We start from the raw sequence: 23,322 nt of genomic DNA, 5'->3' as shown, positions 1-23,322 counted from the left end.
CCACTGATCCTCAAAAAGGCTGACCCATCAAGCGTCCACATAACTTATATGAAAAACACTATCTTGCCAAGAAAAGTAAATATGTTTAAAATATGAAAAGCCTCATTCTTAGGAAGTAAGGAAACTGCTAATCCAGAATTAGCTTACAAGCTCAAAGATGCCATCAACCGTTAATGATGACGTGTGAAGAGTTCTCGGGAACTAGGAAGGGAGAAAAAGCAGGAGTTGAAACTCAACCAAATTAAATAGAGAGAGAGAGAAAGAGAGAGAGAGAGAGAGAGAGAGAGAGAGAGAGAGAGAGAGAGAGAGAGAGAGACCCACTGGAATGAAATATGCTCAATTGCCTATGGGGCGATTTCTGACCTTATGGGACTAAGGTCGTCTCTATTTTTGTCCTGCTTCTTTATATTGTTCAGTACTTTTCCAAGTTTCAACAACACTTTTATAACCAGAAAAAAACGTTTTAAGGAACACTGATCACGGAATAGTTACCTCAAAGACTCCACAGCATTTCTCTGAGACTTGACGAAAAAGGGGACCTTCCCGTTCCTGGTGACGTCGACCAGGCCGCCCTTGTCGTCTAGGATCCCATAGTGAATGGCAGCCCGGCATATGCTGGACGACTGGGGACAAGGGAAAGACCGTAAGGACATCCGAAGTCATCTTTGTCAGAAATACCCAAGATGTTTGTCTTCAACGCACAAAGACCAAAACGTCGGACCAAAGCTCACCCCACCTCTGACTCTTGCCTCTCTCTAGAACACGTCTTTGTTCCTGGGGTTGCTTATCTTAGACAACTCATCCAAGGTGCTTTGCAAACTAAGAACGGTGACAAACAGCCCTTTCGCCCCACGCAGTGGAGCATATTAACGCTCTGTCTAAAATGGAGACTGATCTTCATGATGGTTGGCCCCGCTGCCCGAAAGTGACTTCACAAGTTTCTGAGCCCATAAAGACGCACGGATCAGTGGATCAGCTCCACAAACTTTAAGGTTGGGTGAAGGAGAGGAAAGAAAATCTTTTCATGTGAAAACTACCCACCATGTGCTCGCTTCGGCAGCACATATACTACAATGAAAACCACCAACCTTCTTTAAAAACACATGACAGCATTTCACACAAGCCATTTAAAGAAATACTGGCCACACTTACACTTTCATAAAAGAGAGTTCCAAAAATCTTTGCCTTGTTGTTCAGGCAGCCTGCTGGGCACTGGTACCTGAGGGAGATGAAAGAAAATGATTTGCAAAGGTAAACGTGTTGATGAAAGTTCACCTGTCATTAAAGTTCACTTTTTTTTCTTCAGCAGCTCTATTATTACATGTAGAAAAGCTTCAGTGATGTAGAATCCATCTTTTTCCGAGTAAGTCACAATTTACTCAGGCTGAAGTTTCTGGTCACATAAACATAATTGCAGGCTCAATTTGACCTTCTTAAGGACTATTTTCATGTGCTTAACTAAGATTTGTATGTAAGGCAGATTTGTGAATACTTGGACAATTCACAGAAGAAAGATAACTGGCAACAAAGGCACACAAAAAAATCCTCAAACATCAGTCATCTAAGAGGTGCAAATTGAAAGATGCCATTTCTAGGCGTCAGATTGCAAGGGTTTTTTACTAGAATAAAATTCAATGATGAGGAAAAAAAACCCTCAATGACGGTGTTCATATTCATGAAAAAGTACACATTACTCTTTCCAGAAAGACTGAACTTCGTTGATTCTGGAACTTGCCTTGCAAGTTATATCCCGAGAAGAAAGTCAGAAAGTCAGACCACATGTTATTACAACTGTTTATAATTGTGAAAAACTGGAAATACGCCAGCAGGTATCAAAGGAATGGCCACACATTTTTGTGTAGCCGTACGTCAAAGTGTTATACAGCCACTGGAAATGAAGTTTTTGAGGAATTCTTAGTGACTCCAGGAAATCTTCAGTGAAAACTAACACACAAGATCATATCATCAGTATCGGCCAATCAGTGCATGGAAAAAAGGTTGGGAGGAACGACAGCAAATTGCAACCGATCTTGAGGAGATTCCAGGCATTTTTTTTTTCTTTATACTTTTCTGTTGTTGTTGTTTTCCTCAATTACAATGAACAAGAATACCTTCTAAAGTCAGAAAAGAAGCCCAGCAAATACTATTTTTGTAAAAGAACCAGGTACAGAAAGATGATATGCCAGGTGGTGGGACAGCTTCTAGGCAAGAGACTGTGGGCGATCTCATGTTTACAGATTGGGCTGAGTTATATTTCTTGACAGGAGGCCTCGAACAGTTGTCATGTGGACAGACCCCTGCGTTCTCCCTGCCTGGGGAGAGTCCCATCTGCCCCTGACTCTGGAACTCTTTCAATGCTGTCTGACAAGGGATTTTTTCCTCCAGATATTATAATTTTTTTCCATTGAGTACTCAGGCGTGATGCTCTCACAATGAGCTTACAGGACAGAGAGCCACATCATCACAAAAAAGGGACAACAAAGGAGCGTTCCCAAAACCCTAGACCCATGCGTTTGCGGAGCGGATACGCCTTCCTAATGTCGCCTGCTTTCTGCCCAAAGCAGCCAGCACACACAGAGATGAAAACATCCCCAACATTGTACACAGGGCCAGTTATTGCATCAGGCATCATTGCCACATCTTACTCATCTCACCAACAAACTGACCGTTTACTTTTGCAGTACTTGCTGGCCTATCACCAGCTGCTCACGGGACACCATAGGAGCCTCTTGAGCGACCTCACCCTCCATGTTGCTCAATGTTTATTTCATAACACTCCTGCGGAAGTCTGAGCCAGGCATTCTGGCACACCAAATTCCAAATCCCCCTCGTATAAAACAGGACCTGCTCCCTACTCTTTTCAGCATGCTTTAAGTGATGTGATTCAGCTTCAGATGGAGGAGTGCCAGAGTCCACAGGAAGATGAGTAGGACCCCTCTACCAATGACACGGTTTTCCTACTGTGACCTGAGGTTGTGCATGAGGCCACTGCACCTGTTGGCTGTTCATTGCCAGAGAGAGCAGCCCAGCAGCCGCACTGCCAAAACCAAACTCGTCCTTCTTGGCAGACGTTCTCCGACACCCAAATGGACAATACTCAGTGATTCCATTAGCTAGATGAATTCATTCAACTACCCGAGGCTACACTGGCAGCCCTTCCTCTCAGGGGGGCACGAGGAAGCAGGCTCCCTCAGATGCTGCAGCAGGCCTGCTGGGTTTGTCAACGGTAGGGTGCTGCCAACTCACAAGTGCCCTCACACTGCCCCAGCCCTAATCCTCCCTGCACAGAACTCTGGGCCACCCTGTGACCCTGTCACACGCAGAGGTGGAAGGGAGCCCCCGATCACATTGGTCAAAGATCGTCATGTCTATAGCACATCTGCTACATGTACATCTGGCATTGCTCCAGTTTGGGAATTCCTTTTGAACCAATAACCCAGAGCATCTGTCATTTGGACACCTCCTCCCCACTAGGGATGAAATACTTAACTGGAATATATGTCCAGACAGGAGGAGACCAGAGCTGGGGCCAACCCTCCCGGTCAAAGATTACCAACTGGAGGAGATCTTACCCCTCAGGGGACACTGGCAATTTCTGGAGACATTTCTCAGGATCACAACTAGGGAGGTGCTTCTGGCATGCGGGGGGTCCAGGGGTACTGCTCAACATCCTACACTGCCCAGAAGAGCCCCCCCACAAAGGATTTCCGGCCCTCAACGTCAGTAGTGCCAACACTGAGAAAGCCTGGTCTAGGTTACCAGCAATGGATCAGCTTTGTGTGCCAAGCTCTGAATAAATGGTGGCGTCAGAAGGAGCGCTGGGATGTCGTGGTCTAATGTATTACACTCTAATGTATGACACGAAGCAAACTGAGTTATGTCCCGCTCAACCTGACACACCTTTGGTGCTAAAAGTAGAGAGTGACATTTTTCTCTAAGTTCCCACCCAGCTTGGTTTGGGTGGCCGTCATAATGGGACCCATCACCCACAGCAGGTGCTTCAAAGGGCTGTAGGGATCGGTGAGAAAATGATCCAGCCCAGATCTTACCTATTGCATGTGGACCCTTTGCACTTGTCCTTCATCTTGGTGTCACACCTGACAACTTGGGCTAAGAGAGAAACGCAGAAATATATATCACATTGAGAGGATGGGTTTGAGTTAGAAGACCCCAGCCCCCCACGCTGAGGAATTTTCTGGAACATTCTGGAATCTATGCCATCATGAAAGCAGGAGGATTGCCCAATGGCTGCAGGCTTCAGTGGTGAGGTTCAAATCCCAGATCCACTTTATAGTAGTCATGTGACCTTGGACACATTACTTCCCCTCTCTGAGGTTCAATTTCTGCATATAAGTAATGGAGATAAGAATAGTGGGTACTGTATTAAATGTACATTAAATGAGAAAGTAAGTGTGGCCTTCGAAGAGAGCGTGGAACACACTATGTGCCTTGTAGCCCCTCAGGGTTCTGGAGGACGGGACTTTCAAGTTTTATTCAGCCCAAGAGGGAGGGAGCCAGCCATTCTCACCTGTGTCAACGCCCCGCCCCCGCCCCCAAACAAGTCGACTTTGCCAAGCTTTCCTTTTTGTGTATTTTATAGGGACAGATCAGAATCTTGGAGTAGAGTTATCGTTGGACAAAAGAACATATATTATTTTGTAATTTTACATTATTTTAAAAAACACAGTGGGACCGTTTCGAACTTTTATACAGACAAGAGCCTCAGCCTATCTCCTGGTCAGAGAAGCTACAGGATGGCTCAACAGGCAGAAAGTCCGGGGAAGAGACACTTGAAGGCCCAAGAGGACAGAGAGGCTGACAGGTGGAGGCAGGAGAGAGAACAGTTGAGAAATAGCGGAGGGTTTCTGAGAAAGATGGGCACGAGGCGGGCCATATGCAGGGCTAAGTCCAGTTTCACGCCGTTTGAGGCTCAAAATCAGAGGAATCGGAGTGCACTGCAGGCAGACAGCCCGTGCCTATTGCTGTGTCTTAAGAAAGTGCCCCTCCAGGGCCCCCCCCCAGTAAAGGAGCCACCTGCACAGGTGCCCAACAGCAGCGCTGGGGGAGGTTGGAATGCTGAGATCTAGCCCAGCAGACAGGGCAGAAAGAAGAAACATCTTGAGAAGTGAGGTACACTGGGAACAGGGGAGGGGAAAGCGCGGCAGAGGTGAGCGTCAGAGCGCTCTGGGGACTTCCAGAAGTCTTGGGGGAAACAGTCAACTTTCCACCTGAGGGAAGTACTGGAGGCAACTTGATGACCTCAAGTACAGGGTCCCCCACTGACACTGGGGACCCACATTACCGCAAATAATCCTCACAGCAACTCATGGGCATTATTGCCCCATTGGATGGATGAGCAAATCAAGTCTCAGAGTCTAGTGGAGGTCCGAGTCACAGAACCAGTACCTGGTGGAAAGGGCCGGGGCCCGCCAGAGCTGGCCTCCACCCTGCAGGCTCTGTGCTCTCCCTTAGGGAGACTAGAGCTTGCAAGAGGAACCCAATTTCAATCCAGGTCCCTTGAAAGGACAAGGTCTAACCTTAAAATACTTGCCTGGCGGAAAAGGGCCACTCAAACGCAGCTCCTATAAAGCTCACCTTTGAAATAACTTAAAAATATCATTTTTTTAGGAACGTCTTAGAGTTGTGCTTTTGCAAGCTGCTCCCCACCCTGCTTCTGCTGTTTGTGGACTTGGACACCTTTTAACACACCAGCTACCCAACTCCATCCACCCCAAAGAAAACTGCCCCCTTTCAGAGATGGCTTGCTGGGTGACAGAGGGTGGAGAGGGAGCCCGACTCACTCATGTACTTCACGGCAGACGTTTTCTTGGGTTTGGCAGGTCTGACCACCCTCGGCTGGACCCAGACGTGTTTCTCTTCAGGAACGGGAGCGGTCTCCACCTCATTCATCTCGTCCGTTTCAGGTTTTTGGTTATAAGTCTCTTCTGCATAGTGGAGATGGATGAAAAAAATAAATGCTGGGATTCAACAAAAATGCACTTTGGGGAAAAAAAATTGGAAACTAAACTTGTTTGAGGTTTAGTTTGACAAAGAGTCATTTCAGGGGCAAAGAGAAAGTTACATTTCAGAACACACCTGGCCAGGTGGAATTCTACCAGCCAAGATGACATGGACAAGCTCTGCTCACTGTGTCTGCTTTGGACCCAAGAGCTGCTAGGCAGACCAGAGGTGAGAAGGCCCACACCTGGGTTACCATAATGGTTTCTTGTCCCACCTCCTCCTGCACCATCATTTGCCTGAGGAAGTACATCTTCTGACTCCAAACTGTAGCTGCCTGCCCTGAGGTGCCTCTGGCCCTAGGTTTCCACTGGGAGAGGGGTCGTCCTCACTTACAAGCACACCACGGTGCCGGAAGCCCCCCGTCAAAGGTCATGGGCCCCATTGCCCCTCAGCCACGGCCCATCCTGCTCCCTTCTCCACCCCTGTGAGTCAAGGTCACCTAACCACACTCAACTCCTTTTGCTGCCCAATAACATTGGTCCATCATACAGAACCAGCCAGGGACCCATCTCCTGGTTAAAAAAAAAAAAAAGTTAGATCGTTGGGTCCTGATCTTTTCCCCAAATAGTATTTCTCCAACCATGATCATGACCCCCCCTTGTTTTAAGACATTTTAATTAACCGAACAAATTGCATTTATTATAAGCATCAGTTTATTTATCTTCCAGTTTTCATCACGAAAGACAACTATTCACTGCTGACCAGCATCTGGAATCAGGCCACCAGAATACCAAACTGCAAATTTCAGCCAAAGCAAAGCAAAGAATTGCTATTTTCATTTGCTTGAGTGGCCTTCTCAAAGATGAACGGACGAACATCTCTGCCAGAGGACCCCTTTGCACCTTTATAACTTGCACCTCCATCCCCCTTGGGTGTCTGTGGACCAGAGTTGGAAACCCCTGTCTTCTGAGTTCCCCCAATGAAATAGATGATAGATGTATTTGGGTAAGAACGATTTCAAGGAGGAGGAATGAAGAAGCACCCTCGCGGGCCTCTGGATTAAAACTCAAGTCCCATCCAGTGACCAAGTGTTCATCAGGACCCCAGCCTTACTCCCACTTCTCCTTAAGAACAATGACCTCTCTTCCCCAAAGGGCAGACCAACTGTTTTGTGTCTATGCAAGACAAACATTCAAAGGAAGGGCAGATGAGTGGTTCTCTGATGCTTTTTGAGGCTGGAATATTCTGCATCTGTTTCACTGGCTAATTCTCTACCACACAACCACCACCCCAGGTGAACCATTCCCGAGAGCAGAAAGGTCGGGATTTAAGCCGGGAGGTGAACTGTAATCTTGAGTCTCAAGTCCATTCTCTGAGAACTCATGGACCACCAGTGCTGCTCCTGGGCAGATAGCTCATAGCTGTGATTTCATCATCACCTGCCTTTCCCATCCTCTGTAAATTCCCTGAGGCCAGGAACCAGCCTGTTTCACAGCTCCCAGCACATAGTAGCTGCTCAACAAAATTCGCTGAATGAAAGAATCAAAACCCCAAAGAATCCTGTCTTCCAATTCTTTTGAAAAAAAATATATTCCCAATGAAGTTTAAAGACATTCAGGAAGGGAATTCTGAAAGCATCATTTGTAGCCAAAAGCTATTAGGTGAAATCTTTACGAAGACACTGGGTTTGCAATGCCGTTTGGCACAATCGGTCGTCTCTGGTCTGCCTTCCCGTCAATGTGGCTACTCAGGTTTGCCCTTCACTGAAAGCCAGAGCTGTCTCTGGAATAAGCTGGGTTTTCTTCCACTGGCCTTTAGGATTTTTATACCTCATAATCGTGGCTTTATTTAGCCAAATATAGTTTGGTGAAGCAGTCTAAAGCATTTGAGGGCTCACTATTTAAGAAAATGGGCAGACAGTCCTCGCCCTCAGACACACACATGAAAAGTGGAATGCTTGCCCAGAGGACAGGCTGTATTTGAGCACATCCTAATTAAGCTCCCCTGTGTGGATCGGTGCAGGCCTGGGGAAATTCCATGCCTGAGTTCACGGCAAGGCTACTGTATGTACCGTCCAGCTCCGGACCACGGGTCTCGGGGCACACAGCATGGCTTACGTCATTCTGCAGATCCACACCTGGTTCTTTAAGTGCTGACAAAGTGCACCACTAATGGTTACGAAATGTGGACCAAATGACTGCCCACCACCCAGCCCTTCCCCCGCATGCTGTCATGACATCCTCTCATTGCCCTAGGAAGCATGATAAGCTCCATTTCACAGACAAGGAAACCAAGCTCAGAGAGGCTAAGCGACCTGCCCAAGCTCACACAGCAGAGAGTAAAACCGCCTTTACCCAAAGCCCGCACCCTTTATCTCCCCACCTGGCAAGCCTGGAGGGACAGAAACCTCTCTTATAGTCTATCCTTATCCCTGCTCCATCTCCATTATAGGTCAAGGCCCTGCCAGGCAACCTCAATAAACACTGATTAAGAAGCTTATGCAGATAAACCATTTGACAGAAGACTTTCTGCATGGTTAGCTAAGAAAATTGGGATGCCTGCCAAGTGATGTTGGATATTTTCCACCAAAAATAAAGAAACAAGTACAAAGGCTTCACTGGATGGGTAAGCTGGCATCTAAAGGATCTTTGTGTGTATTTGGTCTTAGAAAATGACCCTGTATGGGTTTTGGGGGGTATGTGTATTCGGATGACATGCAAAACACACTTGCTCCACGCCCCTGGATGCCCTGGAGTGAACCAGCAGTTGTAACTACGGGTGAGTCCGTAACTACAGGTGAGTCAAGGTTCAAGAAGAGTCTGGGGGTAGTAAGAACAGGGAAGCATGTGCCCTGCCTATCTGTGCAGTCAGGGAAGACTCCCTGGAGGAGGTGTGACACCAGACCTGTGGGCCGGGCTCCAGAGATGGATGAGACACTCAAGCTGGGAGAGAGCCAACGTTCCCCACCAGGTGATAAAGGACCTCATGCAGGCAGCCATGCCTTCCACTTCTCCAAGGAGCTCAGCAGCTGCATTTACAAAGCACTGACTATGTGCAGGTTGTTGTGCTGGCAACTCACATCCTCCTCACTGCATCCTCCCAGCAAATCGCCAGGGAAGGACTAGGTTATTATTGTTACAGAGGGGAACCTGAGGCTCAAAGAAGGCAAGCAGTATGCCCATGTGCACAGCCAGGAAAGGCAGAGATGACCCTACTCCATCTAGCCTTGATCCGGAGAGCTCTGGCCCATCACACACACAGAGCCCTCTGTGTGAGGGGAGATGGAGGAGGAACCCCAAGGAGCATCCTTCCCTCACGGTCCCCAAGTCTCATGGGGACTTGACCCCTCTGGATGAGTGGACAGCAGCCACAGGACCTGGGCCTGACTAGGAAGAAGGGGATGGAATCTGACATGCCTGAGTGTTGACCTCGACCTGCATTCTTCTCCTAGCACCCCCACACTCCCAGGGGTTGACACAATTACCCTATTTTCAGACGGCAAGACTGAGGCTCACAGAGATGAAGTGACCTGCCAGGGTCCCACCGCTGAAATGTGGCAGGGTGTGCCACATTCTTAAAGCAGGTGTGCTGGCCTCTAAAACCCATGCTTGTCTCACAAATCCAGGAATCAGAAGGGGGGGTGTCAGGGAATAGTTCGCTAAAGACAGGTGTGTAGAGCCCATCCAGAAGACAGTGAGAAGGTGTGGCCTGACGGGAAATGGGGAAGTGGGAGAAATTCCATTGAACAAACACTTACGGAGGCCATGCTCCGTGGTCGGCACAGTTGGGATCTGCACATCTGTACAGGCCTTCCAGTCTTCCTCTCCTGACCATGCTGCCTCATGCCTCCAGGCCTTTGCACATGCTGTTCCCCCTGCCAGAAATACCTTTCCCTTCTCTCATTACTAGGCTATGTCTCCCTCCTTAAGGGCATTTGCTCGGGGACGGCCTCCCTCACCCTGCTATAACTTCTGCAGCATCAGTAACTGCCCGTGAAGGATGTCCATCATGCCTTGTGTCCATAACCCCACAGGACCTCAGTTTCATGAGGGCATCCCCAGAACTGTATGATCCCCCATAGTTATCCCCACTGATAGCAGCCAGCAACGTCCGGGCACACGGCAGGCGCTTGATACATCCCCAGCAAATGCATGGACTCTCACTTGAGCCTGCGGTACGTTATGAAAGACTGGTGTGATCACACCTATTTTGCTGATGGGTAGAATGATCGAGGGGTTTGTGTGCCAGCCTCCAAACCTGGCTTGTCAGATGTCCAAAGCCTCCCTTGCCCTGTCCCATCCCTGCTTTCCACAACGGGCAGAAGCAGCGGTGAACAGCTGGCCATGACAACACATCACCCAGGCCCCTGAGTGGGACCCCTGCCTTAGCCCAACGGGTTCTTCACCCCAGAGGCCACGGGACTGATCCCATGTCCCCTCTGACAGGGAAGGCCTGACAGAGAGTTGCTCTCCCCCATGCGTGTGCCCCGCCCTCTGCGACATCACAAGGCCTGCGGATGGAACCATGAGTGAAAACCCATCTTAACCACAAAAACATGGTCATCCCTTTTGGCCCAGCTATGCCCCCTTCTGGGACGGAGCCCAGAATGTGAGAAAGGCTTTCGGCACGAAAAACGTGCGTTATTTATAGTAGCGGGGCGAGTGGAAACATTCTGAGTGGCGACACCAGACAAACGGTGGAAGAGCTGGAAATGACACAGCCTTTGCAAACTTCAGTTTTGCCAGAGATGTGGGAGGAAGGAAAACGTAAACGTTTGTGACAAATTAGGTGAAGGATGGGCAAGATAGGGGATTGCGTGGAGGGACAAGGACGGGAAGGACAACCCCCCTCCCCCAGAGGGACAACACTGCACAGTGTGGAGCTCGCCTGAAACACCGGTCTCGTCGTTTGTTTGTTGTGTTTTATACCAAACTGTGAGCACCAACAAACAAAGTCAGGGACGTGTCTGGGTGGATGCTGCATTCAGAGTCTGGCTATGGCATGTGCTTCCTGGGGGGATACCCCAGGGCAGCCACAGGCCCCCGGGGAACTGGGGACTGAACCCCAAATCTTCACGTGCACAAGGCAGAGGGAGGGAGGGGAGACGAGGGGAGTACTGAGGGCAACTGACACGCGGCCGGCAGGGGAGGCGCCTTGAACTCTACTGTCCACTTTTCCCATTTTACGTAAGCTGTTCTGTGAGTCACGGTTTTGAGGTCATTTCCTACCTCGGTAACACAAGTTGTTCTTGCAGCTGCCTCCGTAGCTGGGCGGGCACTCAGAGCAGGGCCGGCCGTTTCTGTATGGGGCCTCTCCAATCCAGTTTCCCCTGAAGACAGACCAGAAACACCGTCAGGAGGGACGACGGACCGCTCCTTTCTCCTTTCCTGGGGCCACTCGGAGTCGGGGGAGCAAACACACTCGGGAAGGGAGGAAGCTGTGTGCCAAGGAAAGGGAAACAGGAGCTGCCCCGGGTCTCTCCTGAGCACAAAAAGTCTAGAGAATTCTAAGAAAACCGAGCGCAGAGCTACGACACCTCGCGTTGGTGTGTGTGCCAACACGGCCCCGGCTCCATATCTACTTACACAAGCTGAACACTGTCAGGCCCCCGCGAAGCCCCAATGCCTTTGCACTGGAAAGCTGCCAGGATCCCCCTTATAAGCCATTTATTTCTTAAACGAGCGAAAGTCAGCGTGATCAAGGAGTAGCTTGTGTTTACCGAGTTCTTACCACATACTAACCCAGGTCATGCCATCCTTCCAACACCCCAGGAGGGATGTGCCAGAATTCAATCCTTTTGCACAGGAGGCAACTGAGACTCAGAGAGGTTCAGCGACTTGCCCAAGGTCACAGGGTGATATTTGAACCCAGGCTGTGGGGCTCAGGGCCTCTGACCATATTCTGCTCTCAGAGCTGGGACTAAGATCCCTCTGAGCGTCCCGGGTACTAACCACCTCCCTCTGAAGTCCCCAGGGCAGGAAAACTGGAGGCCACTCAGTAGGATGCCTCCAGGGACCAGGCAGCAGGTAGTGAGTGGAATTCCCAAGCCCTTCTCATACTGCGTGGATCTTTGGCAACACAAACTGGAGCCATGAAGGACTGGGGACCAGTCTCGGGGATTTGTTCTAGAAACTTCCTTTGTGGTTGTCCAGGAAAGGGATTCAGGCCGGCCGCTAGGCCATGCTTGGCGCCTGCCTCCTCCAACAAAGCGGTAAAGAGCAGATATCCTGGGTTGGACCCCATCCCTGCCAGCTGTGTGATCCCCACCTTTCCCAGCCCTGAGCCCGTCTCCTTCTCTGTAATGGGGGTAACAGCAGGAGGCTGTCGTGAGGATGAAGCAAGTGACCATGTGGACACCCTCCGACGAGGGCCCGGCTAAGGTGAAGGTCACAGCTCTGTGAGTGCTTCCTAAACCAAGAAGCTCATCGGGTGGTGTTTCTGACGGCTTTTCCAGGGAGGCCGGGGAGGGGCCCTGCTAGTGTTGGCTGGAAGACAAACTGCAGAAAACACGCTCTCTGTTTAACCTCCGACAGCTCAAAATAGTGGGATGGCATCACCCGGGGCCATGTGGGCATCAGGACTGGGGATGGAGGGCAGGGGACCCATTATACTATGCTCACCACTTCAAGCCCTGTACATCCCGGATGGCAAAGGACAGTGTCCTACCCCATACCACGGGCCCCACTCAGCTGACCACCTCTGCTCAGACACGCAGGCCGGCAAGGGACTCACGGGGGACTTAGGGATGACGCCCCTAAATGGACCATCACCGCGCAGAACAAAAGGGCCTCAGAGCCTGTCCTGTCAGTGGGTAAGGCTCAGTAGCTTTCTTCAGACTACCAGGGGCCCCAGATGGGTTCATCCCTCTCCCCCAGCTGAGATCATCAGCCTGCCTAGGGTTCCATATTTCCTGAAAGACAAACCACACCTCTGATGCTCCAGAAGTAAAGAACCCTCAGGTCAGTGGTCGTGGAGAGCTGGCTGGGCATCAGACGCTGCACCAACGTCCTGTCGATGGACAATCTCCTGCTCGTCCAACAGCCCTGGGCAGTAAGTGTCCTCCCCTCATGCACAAGAGCCCCCAGCTAAAGGGATCTGAGCCCAGACGCCACCCCAGGGCCCACCCTCTCAGCCACTGCCCGCTGCAAGGCCAGGGGCTTGGACTCTTGAAGAAGAGGCTGTGGACACCGTGGAATAGCAGGAAGCAATCTAAAAGAAAGGCCCATTGAACACACAACACTGCGGACGAATTTCACAGACATGGTGTTGAGAGGAAGAAGTTAGGCGCAAGAGGGCATATCAGGTCCATTCACACGAGTGTCCAAACCACCCGGACTGGCCAATGGGGAGAGCTGTCAGAATGGTGGCTCTTCTGGGGGGCCTCCTGGGGCGCTGGAAATATTCTCTGTCTTGACTGGAGTGGTAGTTACATGGGTATATGTGTGCCGTGTGGACTGAATTATGTGTGTCCCCCCAAAAAAAATTCATATGCTGAAGCCCTAACCACCCCCCAACCCCGTGTGGTTGTATGTGGAAATGGGACCTCAGAGGACATAACTAAGTTTACATGAGGTCATAAGTGTGGGACCCTGGGTGGGATTAGTGTCCTTCTAAGAAGCGATGCTAGGAAAGGCCCTGCGAGGACACAAGGAAAAGGCAGCCGTCTACAAGGCAGGAAGAGAGTCCTCGCCAGAAACGGACCCTGCTGGACCACGGCCTGGGGTTTCCCGCCTCCAGAACTGTAAGAAATCCATGTCCATTGTCTAAGCGCCCAAGTTCTGGTATTTTGTTATCAACACAGGTATATACGTGTGACAATGTATCAAGTTGCACACCTAAGACTAGTGTATTTTACTGTCATAGTTGATTTCTTTTTCAAGAAAAGAAGTGGGGGGAGGGTAAAGTAAGGAAGACTCATATGTCCAAGGGGGTCTTCGAGTATATTTTTTTATGTAGTCAAATCGAATTATTCCTCACCCCTCACCGGCCACTCCACCAAGAAATCCACCACCGTGGACCAGTCTGTTGTTGTTCCAGGGACCTGTGTCCCTTCCTATTGATGACACAACCCCCCCGCCCCGGCCCTTATCCCTTGGGTTCTGGAGACACTGCCATCACAGGGATGCCAGATGGTTGGTGGAGAGTTTTCCTCCCAACCTCAGCAATTCCCTGTTCACCCCACCTTCTCACAGCCACTCCTGACCCAAACCAAATAAATGAGGTCATTCCCATTTCATTCAGTCCCTGAGAAAATCAGCCTCCCATGCCCACTGTGTACAGGGCACGGTGCTAGGATGGCGGCCAGCTCAGCAGCCCACGTGCAAACCACAGACCGTAAACTGGGTGAGCAGTTCTCTGAGAATCAGCACATATTTGTCTGATGAGCGATGGAGGTGAATGAATAAAGGGATAAATCACACACTGGTAACATCAGGATATGTAGAGAGAAAGAGGGGTTAGGATATAAAGACCTGATGTGGTCCCTTCTGGGAGGGGAAATCTAGAGATGCAAAAACTAGGTCTAGCCTGAAGAGCTGTTTTCTAGAGTGTGATCTGCTGCATATTTTTCCGAGAAATAAGAGTGATATTGAGTAATACTGCTATGGCAGACCCAATGTGTTGCTCAGCCTGCTATGTCAGGCTATTCCTGCTTCTGACTTGTTCAGGTAGTCCCTGGAGGAGACGTGCAAAGTCAATTGGGGCAGTTTCATTGGTTGAAACCAATTGGGACAAGCTAATTGGTCAAAGCCAATGGGGGCGATCGTGTTCCCCATTGTCTGAGAGTGGTCTAGTTCTGGCCAATGACATAAGGAGAAAGTGGGTGAGAAAGACCTAATAAGAGAGGTCTTTTCTACGATTCTCCTCCCTTCTGCTTGGGAAGACATGACGCCCGGTGCTTTGCAGCCATCTTGGGTCCATGAGGAGAGGATAATACAGCAAGAAGACAGAAGGAGCCTGCGTCCTGGTTGACACTACTGAGCTACGAAGCTAACCCTCTTCTTGAATATGGTGTCCACAACCTCGAAACACCTTATTATGTGGAATAATGAAGAGATGCCACTGTTGAAGCCAATTTTAGCTGAGTCCTGCACGTCAGGCCCACGCATGCCAACCCATACAACCATGGCAACTTGTTCTTACTTTGGCGAGTAATTGCAGACGAGGTAGACCGCATTCTCCCAAACATCTCCCCAGACGTTCATCCTCCGGCAGGTGTTCACAGCACAGCCAACCTTATTGGTGGTGGCCCAGACTATCTGAAATGACGACACCACGTATCAGAATCTAAGGGGCAAGGCACTCCAGGATGACATCATCTGGTCTGGATATACAGGGTGCTGGTGCTAACGGGGTACATGGGGAAAGGGTGAAGGCTCGGGTTTCCCCCTGACCCACTGAACGTCTATATGAGTACATTCATTTAAAAATAAACAAAAACCAACCAAACAAACCACATACGAGGAAAATACTCCAGCCTGTAAAAGGGCCATAGAAATGTCTAGTGCTTGCTCTGTTTCTGTACTTGTGAACGGATCACAAAGTGTTCAGTCCCCCAGCTATGCTTTGAGTAGCACTGAATTAAAGAAAACAAATAAGGCAATGAGAGCAGAGGTTTTCTAGTTGGGCAACAACCCTACAGGGCCAGGTGAGTGACTAGTGAGCTTTGGGGTGCTGAGCTGAGGTCACGGCCTGTTCCTCCCGTGTTACCTGTGTGTAGTGGGTGCACATGGCCCCAGAGCACCTCTCCGGACACCAGGGGTTGCACTCATGGGGATAAGGGTAGGTATAGTCCTTCACCTCGTCATACCAGGACTGCACGTGGAACCCAGGGGATCGATACCTGCAGGGAGAGATCAGCTTGTTTCATCCCGGCCCCTGTGCACTCAGTGACCGAGACTAGCTGGCAGCACCGCCACCCAGGGGGCAGGTGGAGGAGGGCTCCTTCAGGGCCAACCACAGGCCCACATCCCACCCAGCACCTGCTAGTCCTTAAGACCCAAATCGGCAAGGAGTTCACCTGGAGACCCTCCGGATTTCAGGAGTGTCCCTCAGGTGGCCCGCATGCCATCTGTGTGTGCAGGAAACTTGCACTGGGCCCCCCAGTGAGTCACTGCTTATGTTAACAATGTTGTGTTTATGTTCATGTACATTTGGGAAAATACATGCAGCCCGTGAACCCCGTATCTCACAGACATTACTGCTAAGGTAAAACGATGTAAGACATGAATCCATTTAAAGTCAGTGTAGAGAAAAACATTGAGCAATGTAATATTGCACAGGTAATGCACAGATGGGACACCTACCATGGCAGGGGGAGAGGCCTGGAATTGGGGCAGTAGCTGGCTATGGGGAACCCAGAGGACAGGCCCCCCTCACCCACCAGTGGATCGACCGCCGTGACCAGCTTTGTTCTTCAGCTGCCGGAGGCCCCCAGGACTCCAATACAAGGCAGAAAACTCACTCAGGGCACAGAAGCCCGCAGGTATGCAGTCAGGTATGCAAACCCTTTTGGCAACTTCCTCTTTAGGCTTTCTTACTGAGCCTGTACCGCCTCAGGAACGAGGAGGGCCTGAAATCATCCTCGGTGGTGGTCACTGCGCCTGGCTTCAGCGCCGTCCACTAGGCTGGCACTGGTTACTTTTTACCAGGAAAGAAAATAAACTGGATGGGAATCCCAGGTTGCCATCACCAGCAAGTGCACACAAAGTGGTTTCAATAAAGAGAAAGGAAGTGAGGGGGCCTGGCCATTTCTGAGTGTTGCGGTGACATGGGCAGTTAGAGGTCTTGTAACAATTGCTGGCACAGAGCCTCTGTTTCCCAAGACGTAAATGACATACTGGTTTCTCTCTCTTAGTGGGTGACCGTGAGGGCTAAATGCGATAACAGACAGCAAGCACCAGGTTTCTGTCATCCTGGTGACACAACCACTTGCCCAGCCCGGCACACAGTAGGTGCTCAGCAGTGGTGGCCAGTTCACAAGTAAAGGGGGGACCACGGTGGCTCGTACCTGCCCCAGTGGACGGCCAGGTTCTGTCCAATGGACACCAGCAGACTGGTGGGCCCGTGCTCCCAGATGCACTCGTGGGCCCACGCCGCCGCCGACTTCTCCAGCTCTTCATCCCAGGTCTGCAGGGGGAGGAGAAATGGGCATCTTCAGAGTCAGGGATGGGTGTAAGAACCAAAAGTGCTGCGACACCCACAGCTGCGGCTCCAGGTAAACCCACTGGCCAGTTTCAGCTTCTGTAACACTAGGTTCCGTGCCACACTAGGTTTGGTTAGGTTCCTAACTCAGCCAGTGGGAAGTGGCAGGTCGGCAAAGAACTCAGAGGAGCCTGGATCCAAAGCTGTCTTCAGAGTTCCTATTCTGCCTCTCACTTGCCAGTGACCTTGAGTAAGTCCCTTCTCTCAGCCTCAGTCTCCTCATCTGTGAAATGGGAAAATGAATAAATCCTGGAAATGATGGATGGTGGTGATGGTTGCACAACAATGTGAATGTACTTACTGCTACTGAACTGTACACTTAACAACAGTTAAGACGGTAAATTTTATGTTATGTATATTTTACTGTTACTAAAAGAAAAGTAGCAAGAAATATCTTCAACTTGCCCAGTCCTGCTCCACCTCCAGCATGGCCCACCCTGAATCAGGGGGGCTTGGGCAGGGGTCTGGGCCAAAGAATCTGAAGACAGGCTCTACAGCTGGTCCTGCCTCCCAGCTGGCCCAGGGAACACACATAACTTCTCAGGAAAGAACACGGCAAATCAACAAGTGGGGTCATATCCCTTCTGCAGAGGAACAGACGCCAAGCGGCCCTCAGGGCTGACTGCAAGCCAGCTGCTGCGTGCCTCCTCCCAGAGTTATCCAGCATATGCTCCAGCTCACGGGCAGTAGGGGCTGTCCCCTGCTCTGGGGAGCCCCAGCTCCTGGCACACTGTAGGTGCTCACTGAAAGACTGTCCAGGAAGAACCCTGGGATGTGTCCAGGAATGGTTTATCCCCCTGGGGACCCCAGGATGGAGTGTCATGAAGTTACTCGCTTCCCTCTCCTGCTGTCTTGCAGTCTCTTTCCTGCCAAGATAACTGAGACTCCTCCACGTCCGGGGGCAGGTCCTGCCCTAGGGCACATGTCTCTGGGGAATCTGGGTCACAACCCTGATCCACATCCTATTCCGGCTGCTGGGGACATTCCAGGTACGCTCAGGCTCATCTCAGGCTGACAGCGCCCCAGCTTCAGGCCTACCACACCCTGAGCCGCCTCTGCCTGGGATCTTTCTCCAGTGTCCAAGCAAAGCCTGGGGGAGGAGGGGTTAACACTCCCAGGGGCTGCCCTCAGCCAATGGGGGACAGGCACCAGCCCCCCACCTTCAGGAGGGCAAGCCTCCGGCTGCTCCCTTTACTCAGTAGACCTGGCAGATTCCATTCCCACCATGAGATCCCCACAGTGCACCCTGAAGTTGGACTTCCTCCTTCCTGTCTTCTGGACTCATGGATCACCCCCCAAATAGGCCACCTGCCCCAAGTCGGTGAATTCCTCTCCGAGCAGCGGGGAGAGAGGTGGGCAGCGGGGTCGGGGGCAGCCTGCACACACACCGAGATCCCTCTGGAAGTGGCCAGCTAAGGCCCTTCCCAGCATCCAGGGAGGCAAGGCAGAGACTGGGCAGGCGCCGAGCCCACCCTAAGGGTCACTGGTTCCCTATTTATTCTGTGCTGTGGATCAAGAGCAGTGTGAACCTTGCTTGCCTCTGGTCTGTGTCCATAACATTTCCTACAGCTCAAAGGGGAGGGGAGCAGGAGGGCGAAGGTCGGCTTAGGGAAAAGAAAGACATGCCCAGCAGGGTCTCTGGGGGTTAAAGGCTTTTGAAATCACGGCTGGAGATGTGCAGACTGGACGTCTAGTCTGCAACAGGACGTAGCCAAAGGAGAACCTGCTCTCCCCTCCCTCCATTCGAGGCTGAGTAGCCCCACCTTGGCCCATCCTCGCCTCCCACCCTCCTCTTGGCTCCAGCCACGCTTGCCACATAGTAGGACTTCAAAACAATGTTCCCCAAACAAAGGGGTACAGGGCTGGCACTCAAGGTCACACACTCTGTGGATCAGAGTCCTTTCCATAGCAGGGTTACATGTCGTGACTACCATCCAGAAGAATGCAGGCTTGCATGAATGGATGCGTGTGTGCGAGATGAGCCCAGGTCCCCAGCTCATGCCAGCCCTCACTGACCTCCCCCGTCCCCATCTGCCCCTTCGCTTCCCGCTCAGCCTGTGCTTTCCCAACTAAAGATCTGCCCTCCAACTAGTCCATGTGCCTCTGAAGGAAAGGCACAGGGGACATTCTTTATCCCTCAAAGGGGTGATGAGAGGAAGGAGAAGGGAAAGGACAGGGCAGTGAGGTACAGTGGTGAGAGCATTTGTTAGGTGGACCTGGGTAGGATGCCAGCCAGCTTCTGCCGCTTGCTGGCTGTGTGACTTTGGGCAAGTGGCTACACCACTCTGTGCCTCTGTGACCCTATCTCTAAATGACCTAATGGTGCCTGCTGGAATAGGTTTTGGGGAAAAGCTGAATGAGAGCAGACATCAAGCTTCAAGGTGAGGTGAAAATTAGCCCTCGGTAAACATAAATATTAATTTTCTCAAGCACCTATTATGTGCCAGGGGCGATGCTGGGCCCTGTACATCTGGAGGGCCAGCATCTGAGCACCTGCCACTTACCAGACAATAATAGCACCATTTTTTAAATTTAACCCCCACAACAAGCCCTTGAGGTACGTTTTATTTTTCCATTGCTGAAGACAAAAAAAAAAAAGACCAGTGAGACTAAGTGAGGTTAAGTAACTAGCCTAAGATCACACAGCCAAAAAATTAGAACTTTAACAACCCAGCCTTATCTGGCTTCCACGGGTATCGTCCTGTCTGCATGCTGTCGCCACGTGGTAGTCCCACTCCATTAAAACAATAATAACAACAGTATAGCTGACATTTATTTAGTACTCATCATGCTTGATCTCATTGGCTCCTCCAAATTACCCTATAGAAAGGTACTTTTATTGTCACCATTGTGCCAGTGAGGAAACACAAACACAGAGCGCCTACGTAATCTGCCCAAAGTCACACAGCTATAAGTGGCCGCTGCCTGAACCCAGGTAGGCTGGCTCCAGAGCCTGTCCACTTATAAATATTCAAAATGGGGTGTGTTAACTCTTTAGAGTTTTAAAATCCACCTTTCAGTGCTGAGGCTATTTCAAAGGACTGTGGATAGAAGCCCCAGCAGGCAGGGCTGAGCAGGAAGCTACCTTTTCAAGACACTCTCAAATCAATGTCACTTGTTTGGGTAGAAACGGAGCAGAGGGGCAGCACTGGGCCTCAGATGCTGGGGTGCAGGGGCTGGGCCCTGACTACCTTCCCTGCTCCATGGCCCCTGCCTGGGGGTGTCCCCTGAAGGCTCAGTTTCCCTGACAGGCAGGCTGTTTAGATCTAAGAACCCAGATCTCAACTCTAATCCTGAAATATCACAAAGTAAGCATGGCAAGCTCATTACGGGCTGTCCAGGCAACCTGACCTTGCCTGCTGCATACTAAGTTCCTTTCACTTGCCCCGAATCTTCCATACAAACACTAGACAAGTGCAGTACTGCCAGGAAAAGACCCGCAGAAACCCGGCCTGTTCCAACGGAGGCAGGAGGCAGCAGGCAGCTGGAATCCCGGGGGTTGTGGTTCAGTAAGCTTCAGGCCAAGGAAAACACCGGCTCCCTGGTGGGAAGCATGCAGGCCTTTGGGGTAGGAAGGGCACAGGATGCAGGGTGACCTGTCTAGAGAGAGGTGCAGAGCGTCTTTTCCCCACAGGGACTGAAGCCAAATGACCAGGTCCTGAAAAGGGTTGGGGGAGGAGTCCACACTGAAAGCCCTGAAGAAATCCCCCCTAATTTCCTACATCTTTAACGCAACGAAGGTCTGCACAAGCTGCGCCATGCATTTTGAAAGGGTGCCCACTCTTCCTTCTAAAATTAGCACAGCCCCTTTGGAATAAATGCCCGGACGATTTTCTTGAGGGAAAAAAGAAATGTTTCATAACAAGTTCCCAACAGACAGCCTTGCTCGCAGGGCCCTGTCCAGATGGGCAACCCATTCGTCTGCCCGACAGCTGGTGACAGGCCACCTCGTGTGGGCACAGACAGGGACAGTGAGGGGCTTGCAGGCATGCGGGATGGTCCCTGATCAGGCACAAGGCAACATGAAGAGTGACAGCTGAGTCGAGAAGAAGGAGAGGAGTGTGGCCAGGGGTGAGGGCTACAAAGAAGTTAAATAAGGAGGGTGATGGCGGGAAAGTGCTCCTGGTGGCTGTCACACACACAGCATCTGCAGAGGACACCCAGCAGACTTGTCTGGCTGAAGGGGAGGGAGGGTAGCAAGTCATCAGGACAGACAGGGCTCCTGATAGAAACCTTGGATGTCAGGCAAGAAGTACCTGGGCTCCGGCCTGGGCACGGAGGCCCTGAGAGGCGCCTGAGCTGGAGAAAGGATGGAAGAAAGGGAAGATTTAGGAAGCGTAACATGATGGCAGGATTCGGGATGGGCTGGCAGAGGGCAAGAGGGGAGGCGAAACCACCCCAGGGCAGAGACTGTCCTACTAATCAAGGTGAGACAGGAACAGGATGGGAAGAGAAGGTGGAAAAGGCTGGAGAAAGAGTCACAGTAGCTGGAGGTGGGGGCTATTTAAATAGAGTACAGAGTGCTAGCTGAAATCACGGTCCCGGAATCAGCTGGACTCTGGCTGGAATGGGAAATGGTACAGACAGCAATGGAGGAGTGGGAGTGAAGGCAGGGCCGGAGGTCTGGACGTGGGAGACCTGGTCGCCCCTTCTGACCCTAAGTGTGGGATTTCTCCAGAGGGGACCCCCCCACACACAATATCCCTTCTCTCCCTTTTCCTTTCAACAGACACCTCATCTCACTGACTCGGCCACACTCGCTTCTCAGACAGAGAAGGTGCAAATAAAGAGCTGGATGAAGACCGAGCTGGCACAATAGCAACAGTACCGCCATAACCCCACATGTGAGGTCTGCGCTAGGTTGTCACAGAAACCATGAGAAGATGGGATTCTCAAAGTGGAAGCTGAGGCTCAGCTGGCTGATGCCCAGGGCACACAGCTAAGAGGTGGCAAAGCTGGGACTGAAGCTGCCAGTGCCCAGCCCTGAGACCATCTCCACTCCACCTTCGGGAGGGCTGAGTGGGAAGAGTCAGGGCAGGTACGTGGGCTGAGCTCCGGAAAGGTGGCACAAGGAGCTGGCAACGAGGCAGCCTCTGCTAGGAACTCAGGGGTACTGTTTCGGTGGGGTGTCAAGAACAGAGGAAGGGGACCCTCTTCCTCCTGGAGACCTCAAACCTTCCATACACCCAAGGGACACCGCAGACGGTGCCAAGGCCTCCTGACCGAGGGGGGAGTGCCAGCACTCACCATGTACTCCATGTTGGAGGCTGCGGGGTACACCTGGCCCCGCAGTTTATTGTGAAGCATGAGGATCTCTTCCTTGTCCGACCTGGGGATGGCCCTCCGGACCCGGGAGTGGGGCTCGTCCTGCTGGTATTTGCTGAGCAGCTTCTCTAAGTGTGTGACATTGGGCAGGAAAAAGCCGTGGGTTCCGCAGACCAGCAGCACCAGCCCCAAGGGGATGATGCCATTCAGGATGCAGCTCATGGCTTCTCTCCAGCAGCAAGAACTGGGGTGACAGGCGGCCTGGGCTCCTGAGGAAGAGCTGGGCACGTGAGAGCTCTGAAAGGAAGCAGAGGGCAGCGGGAGAAAAAGTCAGTCATTACTAAACCAGGTACGGGGTTGACTTGAGCAGTGAACAGAGAAGGCAGTACTCTCCTCACTTTGCAGATGTGCAAACTGAGGCTCACAAGAACTAAATGACTAAGGTCCCACAGACAGGAAGCGGTAGAGCTGGGATTCAAGCGAAGGGTTTCCAGCAAGGTAAGCAGCCCGGACTCCACGTAGGACATCCTGGCACAATCTCTCCTGGACTCAAATTCTCTTGTCACCATCTTTTCTAATTTCTAGTCAGCATTTCTCCTCATTCAGCCCTCAGGTGAGTTTATGGCCTAAGGTAAGCTCTGTCTCCTGCTCTCCAAAGAGATTGATAAAGTCATTTCACATCACCAAAGAATTTACTTTGAACCAATGTTAGTAGCCAACTCCCTGGTCCCTGTGAAGTAAGACTCAATTTACCAAAAGTGGTTGGCAGGCATCCCCAGACCACCATTGCACAAGACTCCCGCATCACGGCCCTTCCACCAGCACCACACACTCCGTCGTCACACATTCTGACACAGTCACCCAGCCCCAGCCAGGGGCCCAGATGTGTGCTCT

The 23,322-nt window shown here is 51.2% G+C and overlaps 1 protein-coding gene across 1 annotated transcript in view; it reads right to left on the bottom strand.

Annotated features, from left to right (window-relative positions):
* The window catches only part of CRISPLD2 (cysteine rich secretory protein LCCL domain containing 2), a 61,896-nt gene that overhangs the window by 23,933 nt on the left and 14,641 nt on the right, over positions 1-23,322 (bottom strand). Inside the window, exons 2-10 of the mRNA XM_033129194.1 lie at positions 22,411-22,725; positions 16,970-17,088; positions 15,670-15,802; positions 15,103-15,218; positions 11,190-11,290; positions 5,802-5,945; positions 4,050-4,110; positions 1,153-1,219; positions 493-623 (exon numbers count right to left, since the gene is read on the bottom strand). Of these exons, the coding sequence (XP_032985085.1) occupies positions 493-623; positions 1,153-1,219; positions 4,050-4,110; positions 5,802-5,945; positions 11,190-11,290; positions 15,103-15,218; positions 15,670-15,802; positions 16,970-17,088; positions 22,411-22,650 (1,112 nt within the window). The 5' untranslated portion in view covers positions 22,651-22,725. The remainder of the gene's footprint in view (positions 1-492; positions 624-1,152; positions 1,220-4,049; positions 4,111-5,801; positions 5,946-11,189; positions 11,291-15,102; positions 15,219-15,669; positions 15,803-16,969; positions 17,089-22,410; positions 22,726-23,322) is intronic.

This window comes from Rhinolophus ferrumequinum, chromosome 15, assembly GCF_004115265.2.
Source record: "Rhinolophus ferrumequinum isolate MPI-CBG mRhiFer1 chromosome 15, mRhiFer1_v1.p, whole genome shotgun sequence".
Taxonomy (NCBI): domain Eukaryota; kingdom Metazoa; phylum Chordata; class Mammalia; order Chiroptera; family Rhinolophidae; genus Rhinolophus; species Rhinolophus ferrumequinum.
The sequence above is the reverse complement of the archived record's forward strand: the minus strand, read 5'-3'. Positions and strand labels throughout refer to the sequence as shown.